This window comes from Chiloscyllium punctatum, chromosome 22 (assembly GCF_047496795.1).
Source record: "Chiloscyllium punctatum isolate Juve2018m chromosome 22, sChiPun1.3, whole genome shotgun sequence".
Lineage (NCBI taxonomy): Eukaryota > Metazoa > Chordata > Chondrichthyes > Orectolobiformes > Hemiscylliidae > Chiloscyllium > Chiloscyllium punctatum.
This window is the reverse complement of record NC_092760.1, coordinates 30,046,131-30,064,775: the sequence shown is the minus strand read 5'-3', so window position 1 is coordinate 30,064,775 and position 18,645 is coordinate 30,046,131. Positions and strand designations below refer to the sequence as shown.

At 45.0% G+C, this 18,645-nt stretch overlaps 1 protein-coding gene across 5 annotated transcripts in view; it reads right to left on the bottom strand.

The window, feature by feature from the left end:
* dgkza (diacylglycerol kinase, zeta a) overlaps positions 1-18,645 on the bottom strand; it is a 790,120-nt gene that overhangs the window by 517,153 nt on the left and 254,322 nt on the right. For 3 of the 5 annotated variants that reach the window (XM_072591938.1, XM_072591940.1, XM_072591941.1), the window contains exon 1: positions 1,597-2,358. The exons of the other annotated variants lie outside the window; for them this stretch is intronic. In XM_072591938.1, the coding sequence (XP_072448039.1) occupies positions 1,597-1,796 (200 nt within the window). In that variant the 5' untranslated portion in view covers positions 1,797-2,358. Of the gene's footprint in view, positions 1-1,596; positions 2,359-18,645 lie in introns of those variants that run through there. 5 annotated transcript variants of the gene reach the window in all.

Below are 18,645 nucleotides of genomic sequence, written 5' to 3'. Positions count from 1 at the left end.
AATTCACAAATGGGCAACTCTGAGTTCTTGTGAGTGCCTGGTATATAGCCTGTCAGCAGGGGACTGGCAAGATGCGTTTCCAAATCTGGTATAAAGAGCAGTGATCCTGGACAGATCATTCACATTATCTTTCTGTAGCCTGTTAGAACCAAAATCAACATAACACCAGGCTCAGTGCCTGCAGACAACACGAAAGGATCGCACCACACAACACGTGCACACTGCACCCACGAAGGAAATTATGTGGGTGTTTTGTTAGCAGTCATAACTCACCACATTATACATCCAGATTTCCTCACTGTGACTTGTATCAAGGGTTCAGATTTGCACATGGTGACAGATGAGGGTGCACACACTACAGCGTATATGTACTTAGCTGCAAGATAACAGCAAGCCCAGGCTACATGAACGTGACATGAATTGCAACAAGGCAAATATTACCAAGCTTAAGTTCCCCACTAATTTAGCATCTCCAAGGGCAATAAGAGTAAATATGGGTGTGAAAGAGACAGGGCACTGACAACGGATGCTGGGAGGGAGAGAGAGAGACTGGGAAAGGGAAACAGAGACTTGGAGTGAGGTAGCGAGAGAGACTGGGGGTGAGGAAGAGAGAGACTGGGAGTAATTAGGGGAGGAAGTGTGGACAGAGAAGAGAAAGAGACACACGCAAACTGGAAGTGAGGGAGAGACTGGGAGTGTTTGTGTGACAAGACCGAGGAATTGAGTGCAACTATAATGGGGCCTGTGATATTGAGGGTCTCAGCAGCGAGTTGGTAAACCCCAGTTAATTAGGCAAAGCTGGTGAGAGAGTCCCATCCTGACTGTGCCTGGGGGTGGTCCACTGAACCACCAAGCAATCAAGCAATTGCCCTTGGAGATAATGGTTCCTTGTCAGACTGGTGAAAATGTGACAGCAACTGTGTATAGATCGCAAAAGATGCTGCAAGAAACTGTGTAAGAGAGAGAATGATTTTATGTTTGAGACTGAGAGATACTCTAAGAGTAACTGTGTGAGAGACAGACACCAAGAATGAGAGTCAGAGATGGTGAGACAGAGAGAGACAGTAAGACAGACGGTGAGACGGAGACAGTAAGACAGTGAGAGACTGAAAGAGAAAAAGATTGAGAGCAATTGTTTCAGAGACTGTGAGCATCTAAGGCAGACACATTAAGAGTCACAGAGAGACAGACAGACAGACAGACGGTCACAGACTATGTGAGACAGTCAGATAGAGATTGTGCATGTATATGTTTGACTCTCTCACCAAGACACTATTTGAAATAGGATAAGCCAGCCTGTGAGTGTGGGACACTAACAGAGTAAGACAGTGATGAAGATATACTCTAACAGAGAATGGTGTACATGAGACTCCGTGTGGTTGCAATTCATCCCCTTTCTCAAATGGAAAGAACAGGATGCTATTGAAGGGAAGGTGGTTTCAGTGTTGATTTTTAAACATAGACCCCACAGTGAATGAGAGGGGCATCGGGAGGGAGGGAGAGGGGCATCGGGAGGGAGGGAGAGGGGCATCGGGAGGGAGGGAGAGGGGAGGTAGGAACATTTGTAAGCAGCTCGTTCGGTTCTCACTCACTCACCTTCTGCCGAAAAGCTTGAGGCCGGTGAAGGTTTTGTGCGGATGGTGGTGATGGTGGTGGTGGTGATGGTGGTGTTGGCGTGGAGACAGTGGAGCCTCGGAGTGCTCGGAGGACGCGGGCAGCTCCGAGGAAGACGATCCGGACGCGGAGGATTCCTCAGGCTCGGCTCGCACCCCGTCCCCGCCCGGGTCCGGCTCCATCAGCGGGGAGGAGGGTGAGCGCTGGCTGGGCGCTGGGCACCGGTCACCCCTTCAGCCAGCACACACACACAGAGTGACAGAGAGAGAGGGTCAGGAGCACAGCCTGGGGGCAAATACAGGAGCTGTGTGGTCTGTCCAAGGGGCATGGGAGGGGAGGCAGAGAGGGGCCAGCATTCAGCACCATGGGGGGAAGACACACAGAGCAAAGTTACAACTACTCCTCCAGCTAGACTCACACCCGGAAGTAACTGCATCTACATGGAGCAGCTTTTGTTCTCATTTATCAGTGAGAAATACTGAGGGGGGGCGGGGGTTAAGAGGAAGGGGGGGGGGAGGTTAAGCCCCCCCCGATCAGCTGGAGTAGGGTAACATTCCAGTAGGAAACCTCCCAGTCCACTCCTGGTTTGCAATGTCACAGCCTCCTGCTACAGTCCCTGCTCTGTCTGTCTGTGTGTGTGTGTGTTTGTGTGTGTCAAGAAGCAGTCGGATGCTACACTCAAGAACAGGAAGTTTCCGTGCCTGCAGTCAGAAGAGCGACAGGACCCTGATAGTTGCCTGCTGATCTGCCTCTTGGAGAATGAATGAAACTTTATTTTCTGTGTGGGTGTACCAGGGAGAAAGGAAGAGGTGCCGCCATCTGCTGTCTCTTACCACCCTGCAGTGTCTCCACTTCCACCGTCCCCAGAGTGACTCACTGCAGCAACAGCCCAGAAAGCTGTCCCCTTAACACTGCCACTTCGACTGAGTTGCTGCTCTGCTCTCATGTGCCACTGTGGGTTCGCTGTATCATAACCACAGCACTTAATTTCCCCCTCCAGAGTCAACAGACTGTCACTGTGTATTCCATTTCCCAGCTGTTCTGAGGAAGGGTCACTCTACCCGAAATCTTAACTCTGATTTCCCACCACAGATGCTGCCAGACCTGCTGAGCTTTTCCGGCAACTTCTGGGGTTTTTTTTCTCATTAACACCAGGCACAGTTCAACCCCAGAGATTTCAGTAGCTTAGCAGTTCCACATCACGCTTGCAGATCATATGAGCTTCATCCAATGCAGAGCACTGCACCGACTGAATCAACAGTGAAGTGAGAAAATTAGACTCAAAACCTAAGTTTTAATTCCTCACCAGCTATGGGGGGTGGGGGGTGGAATATATGCTAGCAGATCTCAGTTCCGAGTTTCTGCTAGTTGTTTTGTGGCAAGATCCCATTAATAAGCTCACTCGATCCGAGTCCGTTTTCTGGCCAATTCCGTCCACGAGTCTGATTCCCACAGAGTTGCTGCCCTTCAACCTGCATGTCTAGCCAATCCTCTCCCAGGACTATTTCAGTCCTGCGTTATGTTATTGGCTGCTGTTTGAATGAATGCAAGTATATCCCATCAAAATAACGGATTCAACCAATAGTTACAGGCATTGTTTCTGCACTGCATCACTTTAGTGGTAACATTGGAGAACACTTGATTTGATTTATTATCATATGTACTGAGATACGGTGAAATGGATTGGTTTTACGTGCTCTCCAGAAAAATTAAACCTTACATAAGTTCATCAGCGTAATAGAACACAATGCAGAATGCACAACGCAGAATATCACAACTACATCTTGATCAGATGGGCTGAGAAGTGGCAGATGGAGTTTAATTCAGATAAATGTGAGATGCTGCATTTTGGGAGAGCAAATCTTAGCAGGACTTATACACTTAATGGTAAGGTCCTAGGGAAGTGTTACTGAACAAAGAGACCTTGGAGTACAGGTTCATAGCTCCTTGAAAGTGGAGTCACAGGTAGATAGGATAGTGAAGAAGGCGTTTGGTATGCTTTCCTTTATTGGTCAGAGTATTGAGTACAGGAGTTGGGAGGTCATGTTGCGGCTGTACTGGACATTGGTTAGTCCATTGTTGGAATATTGCGTGCAATTCTGGTCTCCATCCTATCGGAAAGATGTTGTGAAACTTGAAAGGGTTCAGAAAAGATTTACAAAGATGTTGCCAGGGTTGGAGGATTTGAGCTATAGGGAGAGGCTGAAGAGGCTGGGGCTGTTTTCCCTGGAGCATGAGAGGCTGAGGGGTGACCTTATAGAGGTTTACAAATTTATGAGGGGCATGGATAGGGTAAATAGGCAAAGTATTTTCCCGGGGGTCAGGGAGTCCAGAACTAGAGGGCATAGGTTTAGGGTGAGAGGGGAAAGATATAAAAGAGACCTATGGGGCAACCTCTTCACACAGAGGGTGGTACATTTAAGAGGCGTTTGGATGGGTATATGAATAGGAAGGTTTTGGAGGGATATGAGCCGGGTGCTGGCAGGTGGGACGAGATTGGGTTGGGATATCTGACCGGCATGGACAGGTTGGACCGAAGGGTCTGTTTCCACCCCATCTCTATGACTCTATGACTCTAAGTGTAGAAATTCTACAATATGAGAGTTCAAAAATCTGATAACAGTGCAGGAAAAGATTATATTTAAAAACATATATTATAAATCACAGATGTAGCCTCCATGCCAAATGCTGGCAAATAGGGCTAGATTAATTTAGGATATCTGGTCGGCATGGACAAGTTGAACCGTAGGGTCTCTTTCCATCGTGTACATCTCTATAACTCTATGACTTTATCTTCCAAAAGTTCCTATAATCTGTGAAGCAGATTCTATACACAAATGAACTTGTCTGTTTGTCTAAATGATAGCACTTCAAACAATGAAAGGCCTTTTGAGTCAACTTCAACAATTGAGCAGTTTTTTTTCCTGTAATGATTAAAGCATTTGTCGTGGCTAAGGTATGTTTTGATGGGGGTTATCCCCATGACATTCGCATGCAAACGGGTCAAACCAAAATCTGAATGAATCATCGGACTCAGAACACCGCTACCTGAGTCCGCAGCACTGAACACTGTGAGGATTACATTCATCAAAGGACAAAGATCCAAGGCTGGGAAAGAAGTGGGAAAGAAATGCTGCAACACATACTACAGCTCCAAAGAATGGGAAAAGAGGAACCGGAAAGGGGAAGAGTGGAGCCAATGACAGTGACCATAGTTTTTCTGGAAATCAAGCCAGACCATTCCGAGAATCATCACAAATGTTAAGGATTTTATAAAAGGATGCAGAATTCCTCAGCTCATGTGTCGTTTACATCCAAGTAGACAGAAAGCCCAGAGCAGATTTAGTACTTGACAAGAATCGCTATTTATGACAAATAAATAGGTTCTGACTACCAATAGTCAGTCATGAATTGTTGACATGTAACTGTACAACTTAACATTCTAACCATCTTATAAACCAGGTCCCCCCACCACACACAAACACACACAAACAGATACAAGCGGGTGAAATATGGCAGTCATGGGCACAGGGAAAGACTGAGACGTTCCTTTTGTCAGGATACACTACTCTTTCTTCAACAAAAGCAGAAATAGCTGGAGAAATTCAGAAGCATAATTCTGGCAGCATTTGGGGAGGGAAAGCAGAGTTGATGTTTCAGGACAGTGATGTTTCTTCAGACCTTCACCCACCCCCCTCCATTAGCAGCTACCTCCCTATTTCTCTAACACCACCAACCCTACCCCACCCAATCTGCTGGCCCATGAGTGACCATGCCTAAATAAGTATGAACCCATACTGCCTCCCTCCTGCCTTGGGTGCTTCTGATTATGAACAGCCATCATCTCCCCGCATCACCCCCTTCCCAGCCAATCTTTAACATAAACCCTCCCCTCTCACCACCACTGCATCTTCTGCCCCCACTCCCCCACTTCACAGCTACACTCCTCCAAAGCCTGAAGGTCCCAGTCCCAATGACTAACCTGCTAAAGTTCAGTCCTGTGGCTGATGCCACTTTCTGGCCTGATTCCCCCACCTTACCTCTTATTTTCTGTGGACAGACTCAATTGAATGACCATGGCCTGAGCCCTACAACCAACCAGACCGGACAGCCCTTTCCAAATTGTGCCGAAACCCCTCCCACAAGCTCCGACACAGGCTCCTGCTGCCAGACTGACTGCTACAGTGTCAGAGGTCTGTTTGTGATCCATTTCCCAGACTGCAGAGACACGTACCCCTAGACATTTCCAGCCAACTAGATGCATGACCACAATGAATCCCCTAGACTGGTGTCAGAGGCTGCCCTCGACTAACTGCACTGAAACCCCCTCATCCCACCCCCCGACTGACAAGTATCTCCATGGACTATGGTGAGGACTACTCCCCTTAGACTTGGAGACACAGCTGCTTGCTTGGTACACCTGCCATGTGTTATTGTACAGAAGCTGCTGGCACACGAGCTGGTGTGAGATTGATGTAGCACACTAAAACAAATGCAGCCCCTTTACTGAGGACTGTTGACCAGCAAGGCAAACCACCTGGTTCTGTGACTACACTAATTGTCACAGCAAGGCAAGCCATGGATGCTGTGACCATGCCAGTAGGTGCTAAGTGAGTGAGCGCTAAGACAACACACCTATAGCACTGAGGTGTAGCTGGTCCAGTCTTCAGTTTGGGTGCCCTTGACCAAAGTGTCCCTGCTACAGCCTCTCAACACTATTTGTCCCCAGTGTGCCCAGCAATGCAATCTGAGCTTGCAGGGCACCCTGTCCATCGGAGAGGTGCCAAATTCCAGACACCAATGTCCGTAGAGGAATTGTGGGTGCGGCTGATGCCATTTTATCATGCACTGGCCTGAGGGTTTGGTTATACACCACATGGAGGTCATTCAGAGCAGGTGGGAAGCTAAATTTGCACTGTAGGGTACCCAACCTGATTTCCACGTTGCCTTTTCCCCTGATGTCAAGTACATTTGGCAAGCTTTACAAGATAAGAGGATGACTATTAGTTAGAAGAGCTGTGCCATCAACGAGACGTTTAACAAGTAATAATCCCCCTTAACTGGCAACCCATCACTGTTTAGCAAGAAACCTGTCTGGCCCCTTGTGAAAAACATAAAAGATGGCATGAGATGTTGAGATGGACCTCGCTGTGTTCTTGTCCGATTCTGCTGGTAACCACAACACTCCATCCCAATAAGCTTCTGCCCATAATTTAGTTTTAAAGCTGTTAGAACTGGAAATAGCAAAATGCAACATGACACACTTGTTCATTCATGACGTGTGGATCAATTATGCCACTCAACTTGTCAATTGGGACCAATTCATTATCATGGAATCCGTAAATTCCAGGAGCTATTTGTCCCATTTGTGCTGGCCGAAAGGAAACGATGTGACCTAACCACAGCTCTTGGTCTGCACCCCTGTAGGTTATGATAACTCAGTGGTGTATCCAAGTATTTTTCAAAGTGGTACAGGTTTTTTTTGATTCCACCAGCCTTTCAGGCAGTGAATGCCACATACTCACTACATTTCTCAACTCCCCTCAAAATCTCTCTGTCAGTTTCTATATTTACGTGCTCCTTTGACTTCTTTGCCAAAGGAAGCAGGTCCCTTCCATCTGCACTGACTAGGCTCTTCAGTTTTATACACCTCAATTAAATCCCCCCCCTCCCCCTCCCCCCCCCCCCCACAGCATCCTTCTTCTGAGCCAAATAAAACAATTCTAGTTTATCCAACTTTTTCCCACAGCTAAATTTCTCTATTCCTGGAGACATTTTTGTAGGTCTCCTTCATGTGTTCTATTGTAAGCTTATATGTCTTCCTGAAATGCAATGACCCAAGCTGTACACAGTCTCTAGCTATGGCCTGATTAATATTTTATATATTTCTGTTTAACCCTCCCTGTTCCTATGTTCTATGCCTCAGCCTTTAACAGGAAGTGTTCCAAATATCTTAATTACTGTAAATATTAGTGTTCCTGTACCCAATTGAATCTTTGAAATATCTCTCCAGAAGCATAGGCTGTGGCACAGTGGTTAGCACTTCTGCCTCACAGCGCTAGAGACCCGGGTTCAAATCCCGCCTCAGGCGACTGACTGTGTGGAGTTTGCACGTTCTCCCTGTGTAGGTTTCCTCCGGGTGCTCTGGTTTCCTCCCACAGTCCAAAAATGTGCAGGTTAGGTGAATTGGCCACGCTAAATTGCCTGTCGTGTTAGGTTAGGGGTATGGGTGGGTTGTGCTTCGGCAGGGCGGTGTGGACTTGTTGGGCCGAAGGGCCTGTTTCCACACTGTATGTAATCTAATCTAATCACAGTTGACTTAGACACTGAGTATAAAAGTAAACAATCAGCGTGGGTGTGAGTAGCTGTCATTTTGAAATGTTATCTGCTTCCAATGCAAAAGATTGGGCCTTCCTGAAGCATTCGCACATCTTCACATATGGTTTGTATCACTTGTATAATACCTTGCAAAGTTATAAAGTAAGGAAAGCATGCAGTTATTGGGAGAAAAATGAAGTTTGATTATTAATGTAGAGTGCATCATCTTGTATCTGAAAAAGGCAGGCAACTTGCAGTCTGAGTGTCTGCAAAAACACGATACCTAGAGCTTGGAAATGTAGCTGAAAACGTGCCACTGGAAAAACGCAGCAGGTCAGGCAGCATCCAAGGAGCAGGAGAATCGATGTTTCGGGCATGAGAATTTCCTGAAGAAGGGCTCATGCCCGAAACGTTGATTCTCCTGCTCCTTGGATGCTGCCTGACCTGCTGCGCTTTTCCAGCAACACATTTTCAGCTCTGATCTCCAGCATTCGCAGTCCTCACTTTCGATGGAAATGTAGTCTGATGAGGTATTAAACCAAAGTTCCATCTTCTTTTTCAACTGGGTATAAAAGATGGTACAAAGATTGAGAGCGATTTACTCTAATACTATTCCCTCAATCAACACCACTAAAATATATTGGATGGTCATATTGCTGTTTGTTGAACCTTGCCATTTGCACATTGATTGTCATATTCCCTGCATTAACAACTGTGTTTACATCTCATCATTACTTAATTGGCTGGGGTGTCCTAAAGCTGTATCCATGCAAGTTCTTTTTAATATTTAATGAACAAATGCAAGCATATTCTAAAAGGGTGACAGCAACAATAAGTTGTACTATCCCCGAGACATGTAGCATGACACATCTCTTTATGTATGTACCAAAACATCAGGCCCACAGGTTACTAATGAACCACTTAGAGTTCTAATGTTTATGAATTGTAGCCTAGTAGATGGCAGACCCAGAGCAAGGGGAATATGAAGTGGAGCACAACAGCAAACTAGGTTGGATATGGGCAGGAAATGGGTGGTATCTAGGGATACTTTCCAGAAAACTTTTAACTTATTCCTTTATTTTCCTAGTTTTAAACTACAAAAGACTTTAATGTAAACTATTACCTATGTCTTTATTTTCTACTGTTCTATGAAGTACCTTTAATTTCACTTAATACTTTGTACCTAAGTTATTTGTACTTAGGTATCTTGGTATAATGTCAACACACATGGCGTCATACTTAGGTACCCACATGAAGCCCTAACTCGTTGTGAACGAGACATTTATTAACAACAGGACACACAAAAGTGACAGTTGCACCAGGTCCCAGTGGAGCAGCCTCACATAGCTCTGACACTGGTGCCTCCACACTGCTCAAAGTTCCATTTGGAGCGAAGACAGTTGAGGCACAGATAACAATTGCTGGCCTTGCCAGTGATGACCACAGCCCTCGCAAGAATAAAGAAGCAATTAAAAAGCATCTTAGCTGCTGGTACCAGCAGACCCCCTCCCCATTCAAGACCTATAAAACTTGAGTATCTGGCATTATGTTTAAACAGCTGTCAAAATATGGCAGATGGAACCTCAAAGGTAATATTATAATCAAGGGTCCACCTCTCAGAAATGGATTACTTGAACATCTTCAAATGTTAAACGCTGTGGAGATCTTTAGTGATAGGTTGGTGTCAGGTTTCACATATTTACCAATTTAACTCAACCGGTTAACTCAATTTTCTCAGTGTGAGTTTGGAGATGGTCAGCAGAGGTCTCAAACTTACAGAGGGCAGATTGTAGGAGACCAGCAAGGGGTGTATTAGAATAAACAAGTCTGGAGGTGACCAGATCATGAAGGAGGGTTTCAGCAGCAGATGGGCTGAGACAAGGGGCAAAGTTGTGGGATGTTATATCAGTGGAAACAGGGACAAATATGGGGCCAGAAACTAATTTCAAGGTCAACCATGGCAACTAGGTTGTGAACAGTCTGGTTCCCTTTCAGACCTGTTGCCATGGATGAGGGGGCTCAGGGTGTTTGTTGTTTATGTGTGCGCCAACTGACCTTTGAGAAATTTCAACAGGGGCACAGGGATTGTTTGAGGGCACATCTCAGTATTGTGTGTGGGGTGGAGTAATCTTGATAAGATTCCCTTTTGCAAGCTATGGTCATGACACCTTTGGAATGCTGTGCACAATGACCCTTCAATAACTTGGCCATGAAACCTGTGGAATGGAAATGCTAGGTATGGGCTCAGGACACAAACTAGCCCCATCTTTCAAAGGCAGCTCCAATAAGTCAGAAAGCCTTCAAATAGATTTGGAAAGCCCTGGAAGTGAGTCCCAACCACCATTTTGAAAGGGCCCCTGTAGTCAATATGACTCAGTGACAATCTGGCCTTTCATGCATACATGATAAACAGCAATTGCCACAAAGGCACTGGAAGCTGTAGTCGGGTGTTGCTGTCCTGATGAGAAGTTTGGATACAAGCAGCAATGCTTTTTTTCAAAAAGTACCAAAACCACAGGATCCAGTTTCAAATTATGTTTGCGGTCCCAGTAAAGGCTTTGCTGGCATGTTTTGTAATGCTGCTGCTTACCATAAGTGACTATTCCAAATTTTGTAACATGGTTTAGTTTTCTTAATGATAATTTATATCCCAGAATAGTGTTTAGTCCTAACATTATAACTATGGATGTGTTCCTACTCATAGCAGGGGCCTCAAATTTATTACTTTTAGGATATTTTTACCCTATTGTGATTTGACTTAGTCTTCTTTTTCCAGTCTGTTCCCTTCCTAAGATGTACATACAAAATAAAAACATAATTATATCTTTTTGCCCTTTGAGACTGCTCCATCATTCAATAAATCATGGCTTATTGTTTGTGGTTCGAACTCCACACTCCCATGTATCCCCAAGAGCTTTCCTTCTCAGCCTAACAAGAATCTACTTACCTCGACCTTCAAATATTGAATGATCTTGTTTGCATAACATTCTGAGTTCTAAAATCGCATAAATCACTGAGAGGGAAAAAAATTCTCCCCATCTCTGAGGAAGGATCATTCAATCGGAAATGTTTTTAGATTAGATTGGATTCCCTACAACGTGGAAACAAACCCTTCTGCCCAATCAGTCCACATCGACCCCCCGAAGAGTAACCCACCCAGACCCATTTCCCTCTGACTAATGCACCTAACACTACTGGCAATTTAGCATGGCCAATTCACCTGATCTGCACATTTTTGGACTGTGGGAGGAAACCGGAGCACCCAGAGGAAACCCACGCAGACACAGGGAGAATGTGCAAACTCCATACAGGCAGTTGCCCGAGACAGGAATTGAACCTGGAACCCTGGTGCTGTGAGGCAGTAGTACTAACTACTGAGCCACCATGTAGCCCCCATTAACCCTGGTTTCTCTCCACAGATGCTGCCCGACCTGCTGAGCTTTTCCAGCAACTTCTGATTGTATTTCTCCTCATCTCAATCTGTAATTGGTGACCTCTAAATTTGAAGCAATGTTCCCCTAGTTCTGGACTCACCCACGAAAAGAAATGTCATTTTCACATCCATCTGGTCAACATTATTCCGGATCTTATAAACTGCAATCTCGCTAACTCTCGCTCTTCGAAACCCCAATGGAAACAAGCCCAGCCTGTCCATCATATCCTCATAAGACAAGTCCCTCATTCCAGCTATCAAGCTAATAAATCTCCTCGAACTGCCCCTAATCAAATTATGTCCTATCTTAAATAAGGAGATCAAAACTGCACAGAGTTGTCACTAATACCCTCTATAACCTAAGCGTAATTTGCTTACTTTGATATTTATTTGTTCTCATAATAAAGAGTAGCATTCCAATAGTCTTCTTGATTGTCTGCTGTTTCTGCATACTGACTTCCTGTGTGTCATACACTAGCCACCTAAATCCCTCTGCACCTTGAAATTCTCCATTGTTCTCCATTGAAAAAGATACTGTGCAGTTTTCATTTTTTCTGTGAACAACACCACATTTTCCCACATTATACTTCATTTGCCAGATTTTATGCCCACTCACTCAACCTATCTATATCCATCTGCATCCTCCTTATGCCATCTTCACAACATACCTTCTTATTTATCCTGCTATTATCTGTGAAGTTAACTACCATGACGTTGGTCCCCTCATTAATGTAAATTGTGAAAAGTTGAGCCCCCAGCATAGACCCCTGCAGGACTCCATTTGTCATTTCCCAGTGATCAGTTCCATTTATGTCTACTGTCCTTCTGCCAGTTTGCTAATCTTCTATCCAATCAAATATATTGCCTCCCCAATACCATGACCTTTTATTTTCCACAATAGTGTCTGATGTGGCACCTTATCAAATGCCCTCTAGAAATCCAAGAATACTATGTCTGCAGGTCCCCTTTAACCACTACAAATATTACTTTTTCAATGAACTCCAAATAATGAGCTAAATATGATTTCCATTTGATGAAACCATGCTAAATTTTCCCGATTGTCTTGAGTTCTTCTATGGGTGCAATACTGACTTATTCATTTTCTCACCAGGAGGGACCAAGACACAAGACAATCATTTCTGTTCTTAGCATTTTGTACTTCCTAAAAGTGCAGATTGGAAGGATTGGAAATGGTGAGGAGAGCATTGTCAAACTCCAAAGAGGACATCTTCGAAAAAGTGTGGCACTAGAAAAGCACAGCAGGTCAGGCAGCATCTGAAGAGTAGGAGAGTCGACATTTCAAGCATAAACTCTTCATCAGAAATGAGCTAATGCTCGAAACATCGACTCTCCTGCTCCTCGGATGCTGCCTGACCTGCTGTGCTTTTCCAGCGCCACACTTTTTGACTCTGATCTCCAGCATCTGCAGTCCCCACTTTCTCCAAAAAGGATGTAGATAAGTTGGTGGAGTGGGTGGATCAGTGCAGAGAAGTGTGAGATGATGCATTTTGGTAGGGAGAAGATTGAAAGACAATAGAAAATAGGGGGTACAATTCTAAAGGGGGTGCATATGAACAGGTCATCAAAGATGGCAGGACAAGGTGAGAGTAATTAACAAAGCAAATAATGTCCTCAGCTTTACTGATAGGGGCTTAGAGAACAAGAGCAAAGAAACAATGTTGAACCTTGTATAAGACTCTTGTTAGATCTTAGCTGAACGTTTATGTACGGTTCTGGACACCACATCATTGGAAGGATGTAAATGCATTGGTAAGAATGCAGAAGTGATTTATGAGAATGTTTCCAGGGATAAGATGTCTCAATTATGAGGACATTCTCCTCAGAGAGAAGAAAGCTAAGGAGAGATTCTGACAGAGGTTTTCAAAATCATGAGTGGGCAGGACTAAGTAAATAGAGAGGAACTGTTCCCGCTCGTAAATCAAGAAGTGGAGGGACATATTTAAAGTGACTTGCAAAAGAAGCGAACGCAAGGTGAGGAAAAAAAATCTTTTGCATACAGCAAGTAGTTAGGGCCTGAAATTTGGTGAAAGCAGGTTTAATTAAGGCATTTAAGAGGACATTGGATATTTATTTGGGTCAAAATAGTGTGTGAGGGGTTAAAGAAGGAGATTGGCATGAGGTAATGATGCTGATTTAACAAACTGTGCATGGGGCAGCAAGGTGGCTCAGTGGTTAGGACTGCTGCTTCACAACTCCAGAGACCCAGGCTCAATTCCACCCTTGGGCAACTGTATGGAGTTTGCACATTCTTCCTCCAGCTCCCCCCATACTCTAAAGATATTCAGGTTAGCTGGATTGGCCATACTAAATTGCCCGAAGTATCTAGGTCAAGTGAATTAGTCATGGTAAATGCAGGGTTACAGAGATAGAGGAGTGACTTGCTCTTCAGAGGGTCGGCGTGCACTCGATGGGCTGAATGGCCTGCTTCTTCACTGTGATTCTTTGCAAGCTTGATGGGCCAAATGAACCATTCGCCTGAATAGGCCAAGAGGAGGTGAGGTGAAAGTGACAGCCCTTGTCATCAAGGCCACATGTGACCGAGTATGGCATCAAGGAGCCCTGGCAAAACTGGAATCAATGGGTATCAAGGGTCAAACACTCTGTTGGCTGGAGTCATACCTGGCACAAAGGAAAATGGTTGTGGTTGTGGAGGGTCAATCATCTCAGTTCCAGGACATCTCTGCAGTAGTCCCTCAGGCTAGTGTCCAAGGCCCAACACTCTTCAGCTGCTTCATCAATGACCTTCCCTCTGTCATAAGGTCAGAAGTGGGGACGTTCGCCAATGAATGCACAATGTTCAGCACCATTTGCGACTCCTCAGATACTGAAGCAGTCCGTGCTCAAATGCAACAAGACCTGGACAATATCCAGGTTTGGGTTGACAAGTGACAAGTAACATTCACACCACACAAATGCCAGACAATGACTATCACCAATACACACTCTAATCATTGCCCCTTGACATTCACGGTATGACCATCACTGAATCCCCCACTGTCAACATCCTTGGGGTTACCATTTATCAGAAACTCAACTGGACTTACCACATAAACGTAGTGGCTACAAGAGCAGGTCAGAGACTAGGGATACTGCAGCGAGTAACTCACCTCAGGAGTCAGGAGAGTGATGGAATACCCCCTACTAACCTGGATGGGTGCAGCTCCAACAACATTCAAGAAGCTTGCCACCATCCAGGACAAAGCAGCCTGCTCGATTGGCATCATATCTACAACCACTCAATCCCTCCACCACTGAAGCTCAGTAGCAGCAGTGTGTACTATCCACAAGATGCACTGCAGACATTCACCAAAGATCCTTAGACAGCACCTTCCAATCCCACAACCACTGCTACCTAGAAGGACAAGGGCAGTAGGTACTTGGGAACACTGCCGCCTGCAAGTTCCCCTCCAAGCCACTCACCATCCTAATTTGGAAATATACCCCCGTTCTTTCACAGTCTTTGGGTAAAAATCCTGGAATGCCCTCCCTACCGCATTGTGGGTCAACCCGCAGCAAGTGGACTGCAGTGATTCAAGAAGGCAGCTCACCACCATCTTCTCAAGGGCAAATAGGGATGGGCCATCAATGCTGGCCCAGCCAATGATGCCCAAGTCCCACAAGTGAATTAAAAAACTCCTTCTACTCCAGAACAATTCTGTGATTCTCGCCCCTCCCTCCACATTCATCTCCAAATCGACCCAACATAGGCTGGTTGATATTAGGGTCTTGATAAAACCAAGTCTTTAATCTGTGACCCACTCCCTGACATCATTACTGCTTGATAAAGGCATATGTCAGAAGGCATATCTCCAACAGAATTATTTTTGGATATCCTGCGATTGTGTAGGGTGGTATACAAATACAAGTTCATTTATTTTCTAAATCTGGTATCACTACCGACAAATGTAAGTCATTGAGGGTGAGTTGGAGGTTTGGATTAGGAATTGGCTCTCTGGAAGAAGACAGAGGGTAGTAGTTGATGGCAAAGGTTCATCTTGGAGTGCCGTCACTAGTGGTGTTCCGCAAGGATCTGTTTTGGGACCATTGCTGTTTGTCATTTTTATAAATGACCTGGAGGAAGGGTTAGAAGGTTGGGTGAGCAAGTTTGCGGATGATACGAAAGTCGGAGGAGTTGTAGACAGTGAGGAAGGATATGGCAGGTTACAGCGGGATATAGAGAAGCTGCAGAGCTGGGCAGAAAGGTGGCAAATGGAGTTCAATGTAGCTAAGAGTGAAGTGATTCACTTTGGTAAGAGTAATAAAAAGATGGATTACTGGGCTAATGGTAGACTACTTGGTAGTGTGGAAGAGCAGAGGGATCTTGGTGTCCATGTACACAGATCTCTGAAAGTTGCCACCCAGGTAAATAGTGCAGTGAAGAAGGCATATGGCGTACTGGCTTTTATTGGTAGAGGAATTGAGTTCCGGAGTCCTGAGGTCATGCTGCAGTTGTATAAGACTCTGGTGCGGCCGCATCTGGAATATTGTGTGCAGTTTTGGTCGCCATACTATCGGAAGGATGTGGAGGCACTGGAACGGGTGCAGAGGAAGTTTACCAGGATGTTGCCTGGTATGGTAGGAAGATCGTATGAGGAAAGGCTGAGGCACTTGGGGCTGTTTTCATTGGAGAAAAGAAGGTTTAGGGGTGATTTGATAGAGGTGTACAAGATAATTAGGGGGTTAGATAGGGTTGACAGTGAGAACCTTTTTCCACGTATGGAGTCAGCTATTACAAGGGGGCATAGCTTTAAATTAAGGGGGGGTAGATATAGGACTGATGTTAGGGGTAGGTTCTTCACTCAGCGAGTCGTAAGATCATGGAATGCCCTGCCAGTAGCAGTAGTGGACTCTCCCTCTTTATTGGTATTTAAGCGGGCATTGGATAGGTATATGGAGGATAGTGGGTTAGTGTAGGTTAGGTGGGCTTTGATCGGCGCAACATCGAGGGCCGAGGGGCCTGTACTGCGCTGTATTGTTCTATGTTCTATGTTCTATTACAATAATCGGCCTTATATTGAGGGTCTGCCTCTTAATAATTGGGTGGCATGGTGGCTCAGTAGTTAGGACTGCTGCCTCACAGCGCCAGGGTCCTAGGTTCAATTCCCGGCTCGGGTGACTGTCTGTGTGGAGTTTGCACATTCTCCCTGTGTCTGCGTGGGTTTCTGCCGAGTGCTCTGGTTTCCTCCCACAGTCCAGAGATGTGCAGATCAGGTGAATTGGCCATGCTAAATTGTCCCATAGTGTTAGGTGCATTAGTCAGAGGGAAATTGGTCTGGGTGGGTTACTCTTCAGAGGGGCGGTATGGACTTGTTGGGCCAAAGGGCCTGTTTCCACACTGTAGGGAATCTAATCTCATCTAATTATTTGAAACTGCCCCAACGTTTGGTCCCCAGTAAGTTCTCCCTTGTACCTTTCTGCTGCTGATGTCAAAATAAGTCACTAACTGCTCTAAGATCAAGTTCTTGATTAATCTGCCAGTGAAAGGAGGGATAGACTTTATATCGAAGTTAACAAGAGTGCGCCATTGAAACGTTTGCCAGTGAATTCCTTCTTCTAGTTTCTTGTGGTAGGGGTGAATTCAGGAACTCAATATACATAGAGCTGGAGCAGTAGCTTCCTAGTCTGTGACCCTACTCCTCAACCCACTACCTCTGGTCCTGATTTTACAATGAAATTTGAGCACTAGAAGCTCCAGCAATGGCTCATTCAGTTTTCCCAGTAAAAACGGGCAGCAAATGTGCCTGTAAATGTACTATAGCTTTCCTGTCATCACAGTGTACGCCCTAGTTTTTACAAGGAGAGGTAATTACTATCAATTTGTTTCGCACCTTGTAAAATATTGGCGCATGTTTCTGGTAACAGATAGTGCAGAAGAATTCTTTTATTAAATAAGCATCATTGAACATGAAGCCAACACTCAAATAGTTCAGTAAAAAATAATTCTTTTCTCTCTCAGCAATAACCACAGCACATGACGGTAGAGTCTGAGCACAATAGAGTAATGGCCTTTAGTTAAATTGTTTGGGGAATTGCAAAGAACCTTTTAGCTGTAATCTGCATCACCCGTGGGAACAAGAACCAGAGTAATTGCTTAACATCTCCTATCTACTAACTTCCTGATAGCAGCTTCTAGACTTGTGCAAGCTGTGACAACACCTCATCCTCAAAGTGCAATGTATTTGAGAAGTCTGAACTTTCAGCACTGCTTCAGTACTCACACACTCTGAATTGCAAGAGCTACAATTTTAGCCTCTGAAGCCTCTCTCATATCCATAGCCCACCTTTGGAAGCCATGCCATCAGCTGTCAAGTCCTAAGCTTTGCAATCCCCCCTCCCCAAACCGTTCTACCCCTCTCTCTTCATTTTAAGAAAATCTTCGAAAGCTAAACTGTATGACCAGCCTTCTGGTCACCTCTTGTAATATCTCCTCATGTGGCCGATGATGTTTGATTATGTTCCTGTGGCACACTGTGAGACGTTTTACTATCTTAAAGGCCATTACATGGTGGCACACTGGCTCAGTGGTTAGCACTGCTACCTCACGGCGCCAGGGACCTGGGTTTGATTCCAGTCTCAGGCGACTGTCTGTGTAGAATTTGCTCATTCTCCCTGTATCTGCGTGGGTTTCCTCCCACAGTCCAAAGATGTGCAAGTTAGGTGAATTGGTCATGAAAAATTGCCCATAGTGTTCGAGGGTGTGTAGGTTTAGGTGCATTAGGGATAAAATGTTGAGTAATGGGGAATGATTGGATGGGTTACTCTTCGGAGGGTCGGTGTGGATTTGTTGGGCCAAAGGGCCTGTTTCCACATTGTAGGGATTCTATGAATAAAGATAAGTTGTTGTTGCAGTGAAACAATCAAGTCTGATGAGACAGGAATAGATGAGGTGGGATTTGCATTTTCATTTGAAACCCGAATCCCACGGGGATAAATATTTCCATTTTCCCTCCCCTTCACACCCATCTCCTACACCTATAAAAGGACACTCCCACCTGGCTAGCAGACGATTCTATGGCCCTTATTACCAGGAGGTAATTCAGCCTGGACATTGTGGCATTCTGATTATTATTGATAAATCCTTAGAAATGAAGGGTAACAACGATAGCCACTTTTAAACTTCACTCCAAAAACTCTATGCAATAAAAGCTAAAACAGTGGATTACAGTGATCCACACTTCCCATCTCCCATCTCTTGATTATTGATAGGAATTTCCTGGTGCTTAGCTTTGCAATCACCAGATTAAAATACAACTGAGCCT